Source organism: Centropristis striata, chromosome 8, assembly GCF_030273125.1.
Source record: "Centropristis striata isolate RG_2023a ecotype Rhode Island chromosome 8, C.striata_1.0, whole genome shotgun sequence".
NCBI classification, from domain to species: domain Eukaryota; kingdom Metazoa; phylum Chordata; class Actinopteri; order Perciformes; family Serranidae; genus Centropristis; species Centropristis striata.
The window spans coordinates 2,895,208-2,908,715 of NC_081524.1; the positions used below are offsets into that span (position 1 = coordinate 2,895,208).

Below are 13,508 nucleotides of genomic sequence, written 5' to 3' on the forward strand. Positions count from 1 at the left end.
TTGGTATTTTGGAGTTTATTTTCTCAAATGTTCAACAGTTATTTATGTTTTTTAATAGTTTACAGCTCTCGAAAAAGAAGGATGACGTCATCTTGTCAAACACTTTGAAACACATACAAACAAAAACCAGATTACTGTTTTACTGTGAAAGGCCGTTAATCACAGTAAATTGTTCAGAAGTCTAGAACAAAGATATTTCTGTGATTTATCTTTTCTGGAATATTATTAACACTTAAACATGAGGTGACTGACAAACTGAAGACTCAGAATAAAAAAACATCAGACAGTTTATCTGAAACATATTTCAGAGCACAATACATGTATTTGAGATACTTTACAAAATATTTACATAGTTTTTAATCTTTTTTTGTTTATTTTTCATTGAGAAAACACAAACTAAACTGAAGGAAGGTAAAAAGGGGGAATCATTTAGTGTTTAAACACATCAATGGTTACCAGTGTTTGGATCTTTCTGAACTTTATAACCTGTAAAATCTTTGTCCGGCTCAGGTGGAAAAGTCTTTTCTGGTTAATTCTTGCACAGTTTCCCATTTTTGCGGTGCGGTGTGCCCCAGGGTACTACACTCGGTCCTCTGACATTTTCAAAGAAGAATAGAATCATTCGTTTTTAAATGAACGATTGTCTTAAATCAAACATTTTTTTGTCCCGTTTAACACCTGGAATTCATTGAGACAGACCTTGAAGGTGCCACCAGGTGAATCTCAGACGCTCTGGTGCTCGTCGCTCGTGTTCAGGTTCACATCTTTGAGCTGACCGGTCCTTTCACCAGACCTTGCTCTTTGCGCACCACTGGCGCATGAATGCTGCAGTCCCGCGCCTCGCAAATTCCCGGCACGCCTGCGATCCCGAGCATACCGGACTGTCCAACTGGACCGGTGAAGCCACGGGGCCCTCGGGGACCCTCCATGCCGTTTTTGGGTTCTGCCGGGTGACCTGGCACACCTGTAGAGAGGAAATAGATAAATATTAAGTAAATAAGAAATTGACGGATAGTAAAAAAATAAAAAGTAAAAAAGAAAATTATAAAATAATAATAACACATTACAATTTCCATCATAAAACCTAGTTAAAGATTATACTAAAAATGAAAAAGTAATAATAATTATAAAATAATAATAATATTATAATTTCCATCATTAAACCTAGTTAAAGATTATACTAAAAATAAATTTAAAAAGATAATAATTATAAAATAATATTATTATTATTTCCATCATAAAACCTAGTTAAAGATTATACTAAAAATAAATTTAAAAAGATAATAATTATAAAATAATATTATTATAATCATAACACCTAGTTTAAGATTATACTAAAATATATTAATTTTTTAAAATAAAATAATTATAATAATAATATCATTATCATTTCCATCATAAAATCCAGGGAAAGACTACGCTATTTTTTTTTTTAAAGACATAGCTAATAAAGCTAAATTAAAAGCCAGACAAAAAAAAGACAATCATAAATGGATAGATAACACTCAGTTAAAAGACTAAACAAAGGACCATGTGTACATGACTTGGGGGAAAAAAAAAGAAAATCATTAATCATTAATTATTAATCATTAATGTTTCAATCCCAGAAAATACACCAAAGTCTGAATAAATAAAATCAGTGTTGTACCTCTGAGTCCTTGTGGTCCGTCGGGTCCTGCCAGACCTTTACCTGGATCACCTGCCAGGCCTTTAGGTCCCTTTGAACCTGGTGAGGAAAACACACAAATGCTTCTGGGAAAAAGCTACAAAAATCCAAGAGCATTGAATACATATTTTCTTTGACCCTTTATAACATATACAATTTAAAGTCACTGTTTAATATGAATTTATAATCTGTTTTTAAAAAAAATCATTACTGTAACAAATATACACATATTTTAATGCAAACAATTCTATCATTACCGTAACATTTAACCATTTTTTCTCATCAATTTTCATTCAGATTTTGTTCTTTATACATTGTTAAAAACATATTTGATTATATTGTGTTAAATTATGAATTTTTAAACAACTATATATATTTTTTGATATAGTTTATAAAATATTTATTGTATATAAGTGTGGTGAAACCATGACATTTTTATCTGGACGCATTACAGTAATGAATTTGTGAATCAAAATTATGTTTAAAAATATAGAAAACATTATATTAACACAAAACGATGAATTGTGCCTCATTGTGGCTATATTGTTCATTCATATAAAAGTGAAATATATTTACTTTAATAAAGTATGTCCTTATAAACTTCACAGACATAACTTCATGAGGATCACCCTTTATGAATAAGCATGTTTTCATGTCTTCCAATTAAGTGATATAGTATTAACATTATTTAACTGCTAACAGCTTGGATTAACAATAATAATAATAACAACGTTAACGCTTCAGTATATTTATCTCAGTCTGAAGTGAAACTCTAACTGTAATAAGAGATCTGCAGTGAGAATATTGAGGCAATAAACAGAATAAATGCTGTTAGTTTAAAATTTATTAATTAAATATTTTGTCTCGACGGCATGAATTGTTAATTTTAGGAGAAAGATAATTCTGTAGGTATGAGAATTAAAAATTAGTAATTTGAGGAATTATTTATCAAAATGTTTGAACTTTTTACTACTTTTACTGTTTATTTATCTATTTATTATTATATCTTCTGTTTCTACGAAAGCCTCTTGAACAATCTCCACAAGAACGATCTTATTAAGAATGATAATCTTTATTAAATATAGAAAAAAAGGAAAATATATAAAGAAACAGGTTTTTTTTTAACTTTGCTTTACATTTCATTTCCACATTTATTTTTTATTATTTGAAAAAATTAAATGAAAATTAATAAATGCATAAATAAATACATGTTAAAATAAATAAAGGGAAAACTTAATTTAGTAAATAAACCAAGAAATAATTCGTAACAGAAATAAAAAAATTGTCATTTCTTTTCACTTTTTGCTTCATATTTAATGACATATTGACGTATTCATGAAGTTTTCTATTTATTTATTTATTGATGAATAATAATTATAAACAAAAAAATAATTAAATATAATTTATAGTAATTTATGTTGCATTTATTCAATAAAAATAGTGCTTACATTTATTTTTTAAGAGTCTTTTTTGTACATTTAATGGGATATTAATTAATTTATGGAGTAATTTATTTTTATTTTGACAAAGAAGTCTGTAAAATAAAAAGATCAACTTGCAGCATTTGTTTGACCTTTTTGTGTTTTGTCTTATAAAATGACGTTTCGTCCGCAGTCATCCTGTTTGCAAGAGATTTGATACAAATAATAATAAAACTGGATGTATGAAAATGAAAACAGCATTAAAACGTGAGTTTACCTCTGTCGCCCTGCGCTCCTTTCTGTCCCTCCAGTCCTCTGTCACCTTGAGCTCCTCTGACTCCTTTAGCTCCGGCTTTTCCTGCTTTACCCTGAAAGACGGAAATAAAGTCCTTAATGCAGGTGGAGCAGAGGATCATAATGATAAGATAACAGCGGTATTATGTGTCGTACTGGAAGATGATAACCTGCATTTTTATCCAGTTTGTGTCACTGAAGAGGAAACAGAAAATCGTGTTTTTATGGTTTTTTTTTTTTTTTTTTAAAGAAGGGATTAATTTATTCACTCTGTGTATTATTGATATTATTATTATTGATATTGGTATAGATTTTAAATAAATAACTAAATATAAAATAAATGCAAAAATAAATAACATTTACAAATAATTGCAAAATAAATAACTAAATATCAAATAAATACAAAAATAAATAACTAAATTTGAAAAATAAATGCAAGTAAATAACTAAATATAAATGTAAAAATAAACAACTACATTTTGATATAAATGCAAAATAATAACTAAATATAAAATAAATGCAGAAATAAATAACTACATTTAGAAATAAATGCAAAATAAATAATTAAATTTAAAATGAATAAATAAATGCAAAAATAAATAACTAAATATAAAATAAAAGTAAAAAATAAATAACTAAATATAAAATAAATATAAAAATAAATAACTAAATGTAGCAATAAATGCAAAATGAATAACTAAATAACTAATCTGCATAAATAAATAAATGTTAAAATACATAAAGTAAATAAATAAAGAAGTAAATTATAACATAAATATATTTTTTTAGGTTAATTTTATGTTTTATTTTCATGTTACATTTTTTTCCACTTTTTGCTTCACATTTATTTATTTATTTTAACATTTTTAGTGCATTTAATAACATATTGATGTATTCATGAAGTCTTATTATTTTATTTTTTTTGGCGATTTTTGCACAATTTTTTAATTTAATCATTTTTCCTCCAGTGTTTTTATTTTCTAACTGAGCTTTCTTCTCTCAGGAGGAACTCATCAACTATAAACTGTGGTGGTCAGAATGTTGTTGCTGCAGGAAACTACCATGTTTTGCGGCATGAAATTTCAAACAAATTAGTTTAAAGTAATCTTATAGTTATCTTATTTAATGTAAAAAATATAAAAATATAAAAAACTATTAGTCTGGTGTTTATAAAATCTCTACGTAGGCGACTGATATGGACACATTCTGTTGAAGTGAAAGAGAAACTCTCCACCGTCGGAGCTGTGAGGTCCTGGTGGACTTACAGCTTTGCCCGTAGATCCGGAGGGCCCTGGGGCCCCCGGGGGCCCGATCAGGGTTCGGTTGTTGATGGGGCAGCCCTGGGAGCACTTGGCCCGGATGGAGGAGGCGTACTGGGAGATCTGGGCGGTGACCACGCCTCGGCAGAGCTGCAGCACCTGCTCATCCGTCAGACCAGGACCCTGCAGGACAGAAAACACTCCACGTCACTGAGATACAACAACAAAACAAGTCAGTTCATTATTAAAAATCTGCTTTAAGAATAAAGGTAATGAAGACTTCTAATGACTTTTACTTTACTTGTGAATGAAAGTGGAAAAAATCTTTCAATATGGTTATTTTCCACCCGTTTGAAACACAGAAATATAAAGCATCGACTTGTAGAGTCATGGAAGAATGATCAGACCATTGTTTTCTTCTGTTTCTTCTTCAAACTTTTACTGCTTCTAGCTTCTCATGTTAGAATTTTCAGGGGTTTTTTTTTCAGAAATGACACTAAATTTAACATATTTCGGTTTTGAACAGACTTTTGCATAGTAAAGAAATTGAAGAAGCCACTATGGGCCATGAGAAAACAAAAAGTGTCACATATTTGTAATGATCCATGTGTGCAGAAAAACCCAACTGTACTATAAAACCACAGGGAGGTTTCAAGTTCCACAACTGAATGGAAGCTTCTCGCTTGCTTTTAAACCGTAACTATCAGATTTCACTGCACAAATTCTTTCAAATCTTCATACAGTCATTGAAAAAAATATTATACCACCCTTGCTTTCTTCAGTTTCTTGTTCATTTTAATGCCTGGTACAACTAAAGGTACATTTGTTTGGACAAATATAATGATAACAACAAAAATAGCTGATAAGAGTTTAATTCAAGAGCTGATATCTAGACATTTAACATGGTTTTCTTGATAATAACCAAAATCATTATCAAGAACTTTATATATATTAAGGACATCCACTGCCCACCAAAATACTGTTGAAATAAGGCGCTTTTCCATTAGGTACTTTTCCCTCTAGTGAGTCACTATGGGTGTGTCTTGGAAGAGAGGATCCACCCAACTTAACCGGTTAGCGGCTCAGAAAGTACCTGCCTCAGGTCGGTACTTTCAAAGCTGCTACTAACTCGTCAACGCTGATTGGATACGTTGAGACGGTGATTTCGCGCATGCGTGATTCATTGTCAGACTGGTGCAGACTGGACGCTGAGGGGTTAACATCTCCTGCTCTGACTGCAGCTGGGAGAGACTGCTGCGGGAGGACTGGGCCGCTTGTGAGTGCTTTGGGACGGCGCCTGCTACTTGTTAAGAAGAGTAACGAGTCTCCAAAAGTCCCCAATAACACCAGAAAAAGTAGCTAGATTTGTTGCTAGTCACTTTTTTGAAAAAGAGTCTCTAGAGGGTCTGAATAGTCTAAATATAGAGACAAAAAGTCTCTAGAGGGTCTGAATAGTCTAAATATAGAGACAAAGAGTCTCTAGAGGGTCTGAATAGTCTAAATATAGAGACAAAGAGTCTCTAGAGGGTCTGAATAGTCTAAATATAGAGACAAAGAGTCTCTAGAGGTTCTGAATAGTCTAAATATAGAGACAAAGAGTCTCTAGAGGGTCTGAATAGTCTAAATATAGAGACAAAGAGTCTCTAGAGGGTCTGCATAGTCTAAATATAGAGACAAGGAGTCTCTAGAGGGTCTGAATAGACTAAATATAGAGACAAAGAGTCTCTAGAGGGTCTGAATAGTCTAAATATAGAGACAAAGAGTCTCTAGAGGGTCTGAATAGTCTAAATATAGAGACAAAGAGTCTCTAGAGGGTCTGAATAGTCTAAATATAGAGACAAAGAGTCTCTAGAGGGTCTGAATAGTCTAAATATAGAGACAAAGAGTCTCTAGAGGGTCTGAATAGTCTAAATAGAGAGACAAAGAGTCTCTAGAGGGTCTGAATAGTCTAAATATAGAGACAAAGAGTCTCTAGAGGGTCTGAATAGTCTAAATATAGAGGCAAAGAGTCTCTAGAGGGTCTGAATAGTCTAAATATAGAGACAAAGAGTCTCTAGAGGGTCTGAATAGTCTAAATATAGAGACAAAGAGTCTCTAGAGGGTCTGAATAGTCCAAATAGAGAGACAAAGAGTCTCTAGAGGGTCTGAATAGTCTAAATATAGAGACAAAGAGTCTCTAGAGGGTCTGAATAGTCACTCACCGAGGGTCCTGGAGCTCCTTTGGATCCTGGGCGGCCTTTAACGCCGAGGTCCCCGATCGCACCGCGCTCCCCTCTGGTCCCCGGGATGCCGGGCGGTCCCACGGGGCCGGGGCCCCCGTTACGACCCACTGCACCTTTTGGTCCACGCTGTCGGAAAAAATGAAAGAAGAATCACAGAATCAGTAAATGTCGACTGTGCACTTTATTTATCATCAACTTTAGTGTTAGGAAAGGTTTGTCTCTATTGGTTGTATCTGTGCACTTTACTGTTTACGTCAGTGTTAGAAATGTTTCACCTTGTCTTCACCGTGGGGTATTATGTCTGGTACATGTGAAGAATTGACAACAAAGCTGATTTTGACTTTGACAAATAAAAAAAACTAAAAAAATGAAATACCATTTATAGCCATTTATGCTGCATTGAATCAATTAATTGACGCCTTCATTTATTTTTAATATAATTCTTTGTATATTTAATGGGATGTTAAATAATTTGTTGAGTAGTTTATTTTTATTTTGTAAAATAAAAACATCAACTTGCATCATTTATCATTTGCATCGTCTGTTCAACAGCAGTGCCACATTATACAGCACTGTTTGCTCCACCAGGTCACTTTACTGCTTTATTTGCACTCTCTCTGTTTACATTTGACCACATCAGGCCTTCTGTATTATATATACTTATATATTTAAATATATGTATTCATTGATGTTCATACCACTTCATGCAACAACCTATTTAACCTATTTAAAATGATAAAATATATTTTCTCCAATGTGCAAAATGTACTTTCAGGAAAACAAGCAAACACAAAAAATAAATATTAATAATAAATGCAAAATAGCAGAAATGTATGTATATAATATGTATTTTAATGGAATGTTTGTATATGTCTTATTTTTTATATTCTTATTCTGTTTTTTATATCTTTGTGTCTGTATCTTGAGCTGCTGTAACGACTAAATTTCCCCTGCAGGATTAATAAAGTCTGATCTTATCTGATCTGATCTGTTTGACCTTCTTGTTTGTTTTAGATGTGTGTGTTTGTGTAGTAAAGTGAAAAGAGGAAGCACCTGTCCTTTGTCTCCAAGGTCGCCCACGCTGCCCTGAAGGTGAGAAAAACAAGGAACAAAGATAATGAGTAACGTAAAACCCCAGCAGGTGTTGAGAGAGGAAGTGTGACTGGAAGTTTCATCATCAGACTCTCGGCAGGAAATAATTACCTTTTGTCCTTTTGCACCTTTGATTCCCTTCTTCCCTGCTGCACCCTGCAGGAGAAAGCACCCAACCACAACATGTGATGAAAGAGGAAGTTGAGACAGCTGAATTATCCAGTTACAGGATTCTCTGTTAGTAAACAATGAGCTGGTTATACAGGACAGGTGAGGAAAACACAAGAGAAGAAGTGAGCAGACGGAGGGAATTTCCCGCCGAAGTGAACCTGCTCAGACATGACAGAAACTATTGTCTTCTCTTAGTTCATCTTTCTGATCTGACATGTTTTTATTCTTCTGAATCAGACGACATGAAGCTTTAACCCTCATTAGTCCTCCCATCGACGATGCACTGGTGGTCCTCAGGGACCAGTATATGTGCCTCAAAAAATGTATATATAATTTTCATATTTTTTTCCATTATTATTGGTCATTTTTAGTCAAATATACAAAATTAGGCCTCATTTTAAGATAAAAAAGAAGTAATAAAACCTGAATATTTTATAAAATAAATTAAAAATAAAAATAAATGACTACATTTAAAATGAATGCAGAAATAAATACATGTTAAATTAAATTAAAAATAAATATTAATAAATGACTACATTTAAAATGAATGCTGAAATAAATACATGTTTAAATAAATAACAAAAATATTACATTTAAAATAAATGCAGAAATAAATACATGTTTAAATAAAAAAATAAAGGATTACATTTAAAATAAAATAAAAATTAATAACAACTTTTTTTCTGACGTTTTAAGGCAACTCATGCGCAACACATTGATATGTGATTTTTTTTTAAAGAAAAAAGTTGCAGATTTACGAGATTAAAGTGGCAAATCTGTGTGAAAAAAGTCGCAAATTCAGGAGATTAAAGTGGCAAATCTACAAGAAAAAAGTCAAAGATTTACATGATTAAAGTGGCAAATCTGCAAGAAAAAAAATAGAAGATTTACGAGATTAAAGGGGAAAATCTACAAGAAAAAAGTTGCAGATTTACGAGATTTAAAGTGGCAAATCTACAAGAAAAAAGTCGAAGATTTACGAGATTAAAGTGGCAAATCTACAAGAAAAAAGTAGCAGATTTACGAGATTAAAGTGGCAAATTTTACAATGAAAAAGTGCAGATTTATGAGAAAAAAATTCGGAAAATTGTTTTGTCTTTGTCAAGGAACCTCAACACACAACAGATGCCGCCTTGTGTAATAGATTAACAGTCACAGTCTGGTGTATTTTCACTACCTATAACTGAGTTTTTTTTTTACACTGTGATATTTCACTTGTGTGATTAAAAACTCACCTTCTCACCATCTGGTCCCGTCTCACCTTTGGCTCCCTGGAAGAAATTCCGGTTACAGTTTAAACGGTTGTTACTTTTTAACACCACAGTTATAAGACAAAACAAAACGTACACAAAGTCACAATAAAAGTATTTATAACGGAGGCCAAGAAAAGACCAGACAGAGTGAGGATGAATTAGAATATAAAAATAAACTGAAAACAAATGAAATATAATATTGGAGAAAGAGTAAGATTGTGCTTCTTAATATCAGATGATATTAAAGAAGTTTTTCTGTGACTGATGTGCAGGTTAGTGAACCCACAGTGGAGCCCTGCAGGCCCTTCGGTCCTCCTTTCCCAGGTATTCCTGCGTCTCCTTGTTCTCCTCCAGCTCCCTGTTCAATAAGGAGACACAATCAAACATTACATGTACAATGTGCTTATTTATTTCTATGTCTTGCATGCACTGTTATCTCTTTCATAGATTCCTGAGAGCCATGAGGGATACACCATATACATATATCAGGGGTCTCAAACTCGCGGCCCGCGGGCCAATTGTGGCCCTTGTGACGATATTTTGTGGCCCCCACCTTGATATGAAAGTTTAATGTGAGTTTTATATGAATGGTACTTTACCATGTTGTGGTGGAAGGTTCCTTTAATTACTTTTTTTGGTAATTTTGTGTCTTTTTTAATAATTTTGTGTCTTTTTTTAAATAATTTTGTGTCTTTTTTAATAATGTTGTGTCTTTTTTAATAATTTTGTGTCTTTTTAAAATAATTTTATGTCTTTTTTAATAATTTTGTGTCTTTTTTTAATAATTTTGTGTCTTTTTTAGTAATTCTGTGTCTTTTTTAATAGTTTTGTGTGTTTTTTTAAAATAATTTTGTGTCTTTTTAAAAAAACAATTTTGAGTCTTTTTTGGTAATTCTGTGTCTTTTTTAAAATAATTTTGTGTCTTTTAAAAAAAAATAATTTTGTGTCTTTTTTGGTAATTCTGTGTCTTTTTTAAAATAATTTTGTGTCTTTTTAAAAAAATAATTTTGTCTCTTTTTTGGTAATTCTGTGTCTTTTTTAAGTAATTTAGTTTTTTTCTGTCATTTTGTGTCTTTTGGATCAATTTATGTCTTTTTTGAATAATTTTGTGTCTTTTGGTAATTCTGTGAATTTTTTTTTGGTTATTTTGTGTCTTTTTTTGGTCATTTTGTGTCTTTTTTTAAGTCATTAATTTTTTTTTCTGTAATTTTGTGTCTTTTTTTTGATAATTTTGTGTCCTTTCTTGGTCGTTTTGATAACGCCTCCAGCAGCCCCCAGTTGATTTGAGTTTGAGACCCCTGATGTATATAAATTAAATGTGCTTCATTAGAAGCAAAAGACTGATTAGGAATATTGATCCTATATTTTTGTTAGTTTCTGGAATTCTTTAACAACATAAAATGTAAAAAAAAATAGTAACATTTAAAGTATCATTAAAGAGTCAAGTATGGTATGGTTAGTCAGGGAATAAACTAGTAGCTGCAGTGCAATGGGGATGTTTAAATAGTTTCACATATAAATAAACACAAAAGCAACCTAATAACAATCAACATAGAAAAGCAGGATCCTCATAAAAGAAAAAAAACATCCCAAATCCACTAAATACACATTAAAACAGACACATCTAAATAATACAGATATAAATAATATGTAATTTATGTGAATTATTTAGTCATACAGTCATAGAAATAAATTATTAGACCATTTTTTTCTTCAATTTCTTGTTCATTTTAATGCCCAAAAAGTTGGAATAATTCTGTTTTCAGACACAATCCTCTCTTTCATTTTCATTGTGATATGTTTGGAAAAGATTGATTGATAACGTTTTAAGAAGATATATAAACTTTATATGTTAGAAATAAATCACATTGTCACAATAATTTCATGGAAAGAAGTAAAAAAAAAAAAAAAGTTATTCCAACTCTATGGGCCACGTGTTTATATTTAAAAAGAAAATTAAGACAGAACTAATTACATTCACTTAGATATAAGCGTTATATAGCAGAATTAAAATATCCCAACACATAAATGAGATATTCTTGGTCAAATCTGCTTTTATGTAATTTATTTCTTGGACATATATTAGACATATTGAGGAGAATCAGGTTGTTTTCAGTATCGCAATATAGCTGTTTTTATCCTTTTTAATCCTTTTTATAATTAGACTGTTATGCTTTTAACCTGTAGCACTTTGACATCCTTTAATGTAAAGTGCATTATGAATCAAATGTATTATTATTATTATTATACAAAGAGGAAGTATGACTCATTTAAAACTTCTCACTGGGTGAAACCTGCTTTACTAGGTGTTTTTTTTTTTTTGTCCGTCAGCACTACAGAGTTTATGTGAAGTCAAAGTATCAAAATGAGAGTTTTTGTATCTCTCGTAGTAAAAATCAGTCATAAATATGTTCACTGTATGAATCTGTTCTCAGAGGTTAAACGGTTTGACTCAGAAACAATTTGACTGTTTCAACAAATGAGCTCACACCCTGAGAGAGAGCTGAACTGTGGGAAAATTCTGCTGAATTCTTGATTATTATTATTATATGACTAGACTTTGGTTAGCAGGAATTACTCCTTCAACCACAACGGACTTCTTCAGAAAGATTCATGTGTCATACAAACAAACTTCCATATAATTTTCTATTTCATTTTCCCTCCTGGATGCATTTTCTAAGCAGGATTTTCTTAATTGTTTTTAGCTAATTAGCTTAATTAAATGGAAAGTTTGGATTGTTGGAAACAAAGTTGGATTTTTTGTGTGGTTCTATGAGGTACAAAGACTGCAAAGAGAACTCGAAAATTTCTAAAGAAATTTTGAGTGTGCTAGACTCTGGCCCGTGAATTATGAGATCACAATTTGAACTGATTTCAAAATGAAAAAGTAGTGTGAAACTTGTCAGTTAGTGCCTAAAACTCGTCAGTTAGTGTCTAAAACTCGTCAGTTAGTGTCTAAAACTCGTTAGTTAGTGTCTAAAACTCTTCAGTTAATGTCTAAAACTAGTCAGTTAGTGTCTGAAACTCTTCAGTTAGTGTCTAAAACTAGTCAGTTAGTGTCTAAAACTCTTCAGTTAGTGTCTAAAACTCTTCAGTTAATGTCTAAAACTAGTCAGTTAGTGTCTAAAACTCTTCAGTTAGTGTCTAAAACTAGTCAGTTAGTGTCTAAAACTCTTCAGTTAGTGTCTAAAACTCGTCAGTTAGTGTCTAAAACTAGTCAGTTAGTGCCTAAAACTCATCAGTTAGTGTCTAAAACTGGTCAGTTAGTGCCTAAAACTCGTCAGTTAGTGTCTAAAACTAGTCAGTTAGTGTCTAAAACTGGTCAGTTAGTGCCTAAAACTCGTCAGTGTCTAAAACTGGTCAGTTAGTGCCTAAAACTCGTCAGTTAGTGTCTAAAACTCGTCAGTTAGTGTCTAAAACTAGTCAGTTAGTGTCTAAAACTCGTCAGTTAGTGTCTAAAACTAGTCAGTTAGTGTCTAAAACTCGTCAGTTAGTGTCTAAAACTAGTCAGTTAGTGTCTAAAACTCGTCAGTTAGTGTCTAAAACTCGTCAGTTAGTGTCTAAAACTAGTCAGTGTCTAAAACTCGTCAGTTAGTGTCTAAAACTCTTCAGTTAGTGTCTAAAACTCGTCAGTTAGTGTCTAAAACTAGTCAGTTAGTGCCTAAAACTCATCAGTTAGTGTCTAAAACTGGTCAGTTAGTGCCTAAAACTGGTCAGTTAGTGTCTAAAACTCGTCAGTTAGTGCCTAAAACTCGTCAGTTAGTGTCTAAAACTAGTCAGTTAGTGTCTAAAACTGGTCAGTTAGTGCCTAAAACTCGTCAGTGTCTAAAACTGGTCAGTTAGTGCCTAAAACTCGTCAGTTAGTGTCTAAAACTCGTCAGTTAGTGTCTAAAACTCGTCAGTTAGTGTCTAAAACTCTTCAGTTAGTGTCTAAAACTAGTCAGTTAGTGTCTAAAACTCGTCAGTTAGTGTCTAAAACTAGTCAGTTAGTGTCTAAAACTCGTCAGTTAGTGTCTAAAACTCGTCAGTTAGTGTCTAAAACTCGTCAGTTAGTGTAAACTGACAGGTGCCAGGTGGCATCCACCAATCGGAGCAGAGTAATCAACTGAAATCAACTGCTCCTGTGAAGC

The 13,508-nt window shown here is 32.1% G+C and overlaps 1 protein-coding gene across 2 annotated transcripts in view; it reads right to left on the reverse strand.

Annotated features, from left to right (window-relative positions):
* LOC131976268 (collagen alpha-1(I) chain-like) overlaps positions 1–13,508 on the reverse strand; it is a 27,065-nt gene continuing 13,557 nt past the window's right edge. The window contains exons 5-13 of one of the 2 annotated variants that reach the window (XM_059339214.1): positions 9,665–9,736; positions 9,361–9,396; positions 8,066–8,110; positions 7,916–7,948; positions 6,842–6,988; positions 4,647–4,823; positions 3,365–3,455; positions 1,649–1,726; positions 1–964 (exon numbers count right to left, since the gene is read on the reverse strand). In XM_059339214.1, coding sequence (XP_059195197.1) covers positions 759–964; positions 1,649–1,726; positions 3,365–3,455; positions 4,647–4,823; positions 6,842–6,988; positions 7,916–7,948; positions 8,066–8,110; positions 9,361–9,396; positions 9,665–9,736 — 885 coding nt within the window. In that variant the 3' untranslated portion in view covers positions 1–758. Of the gene's footprint in view, positions 965–1,648; positions 1,727–3,364; positions 3,456–4,646; positions 4,824–6,841; positions 6,989–7,915; positions 8,111–9,360; positions 9,397–9,664; positions 9,737–13,508 lie in introns of both variants that reach the window. The other variant, XM_059339213.1, reaches the window with a different exon arrangement.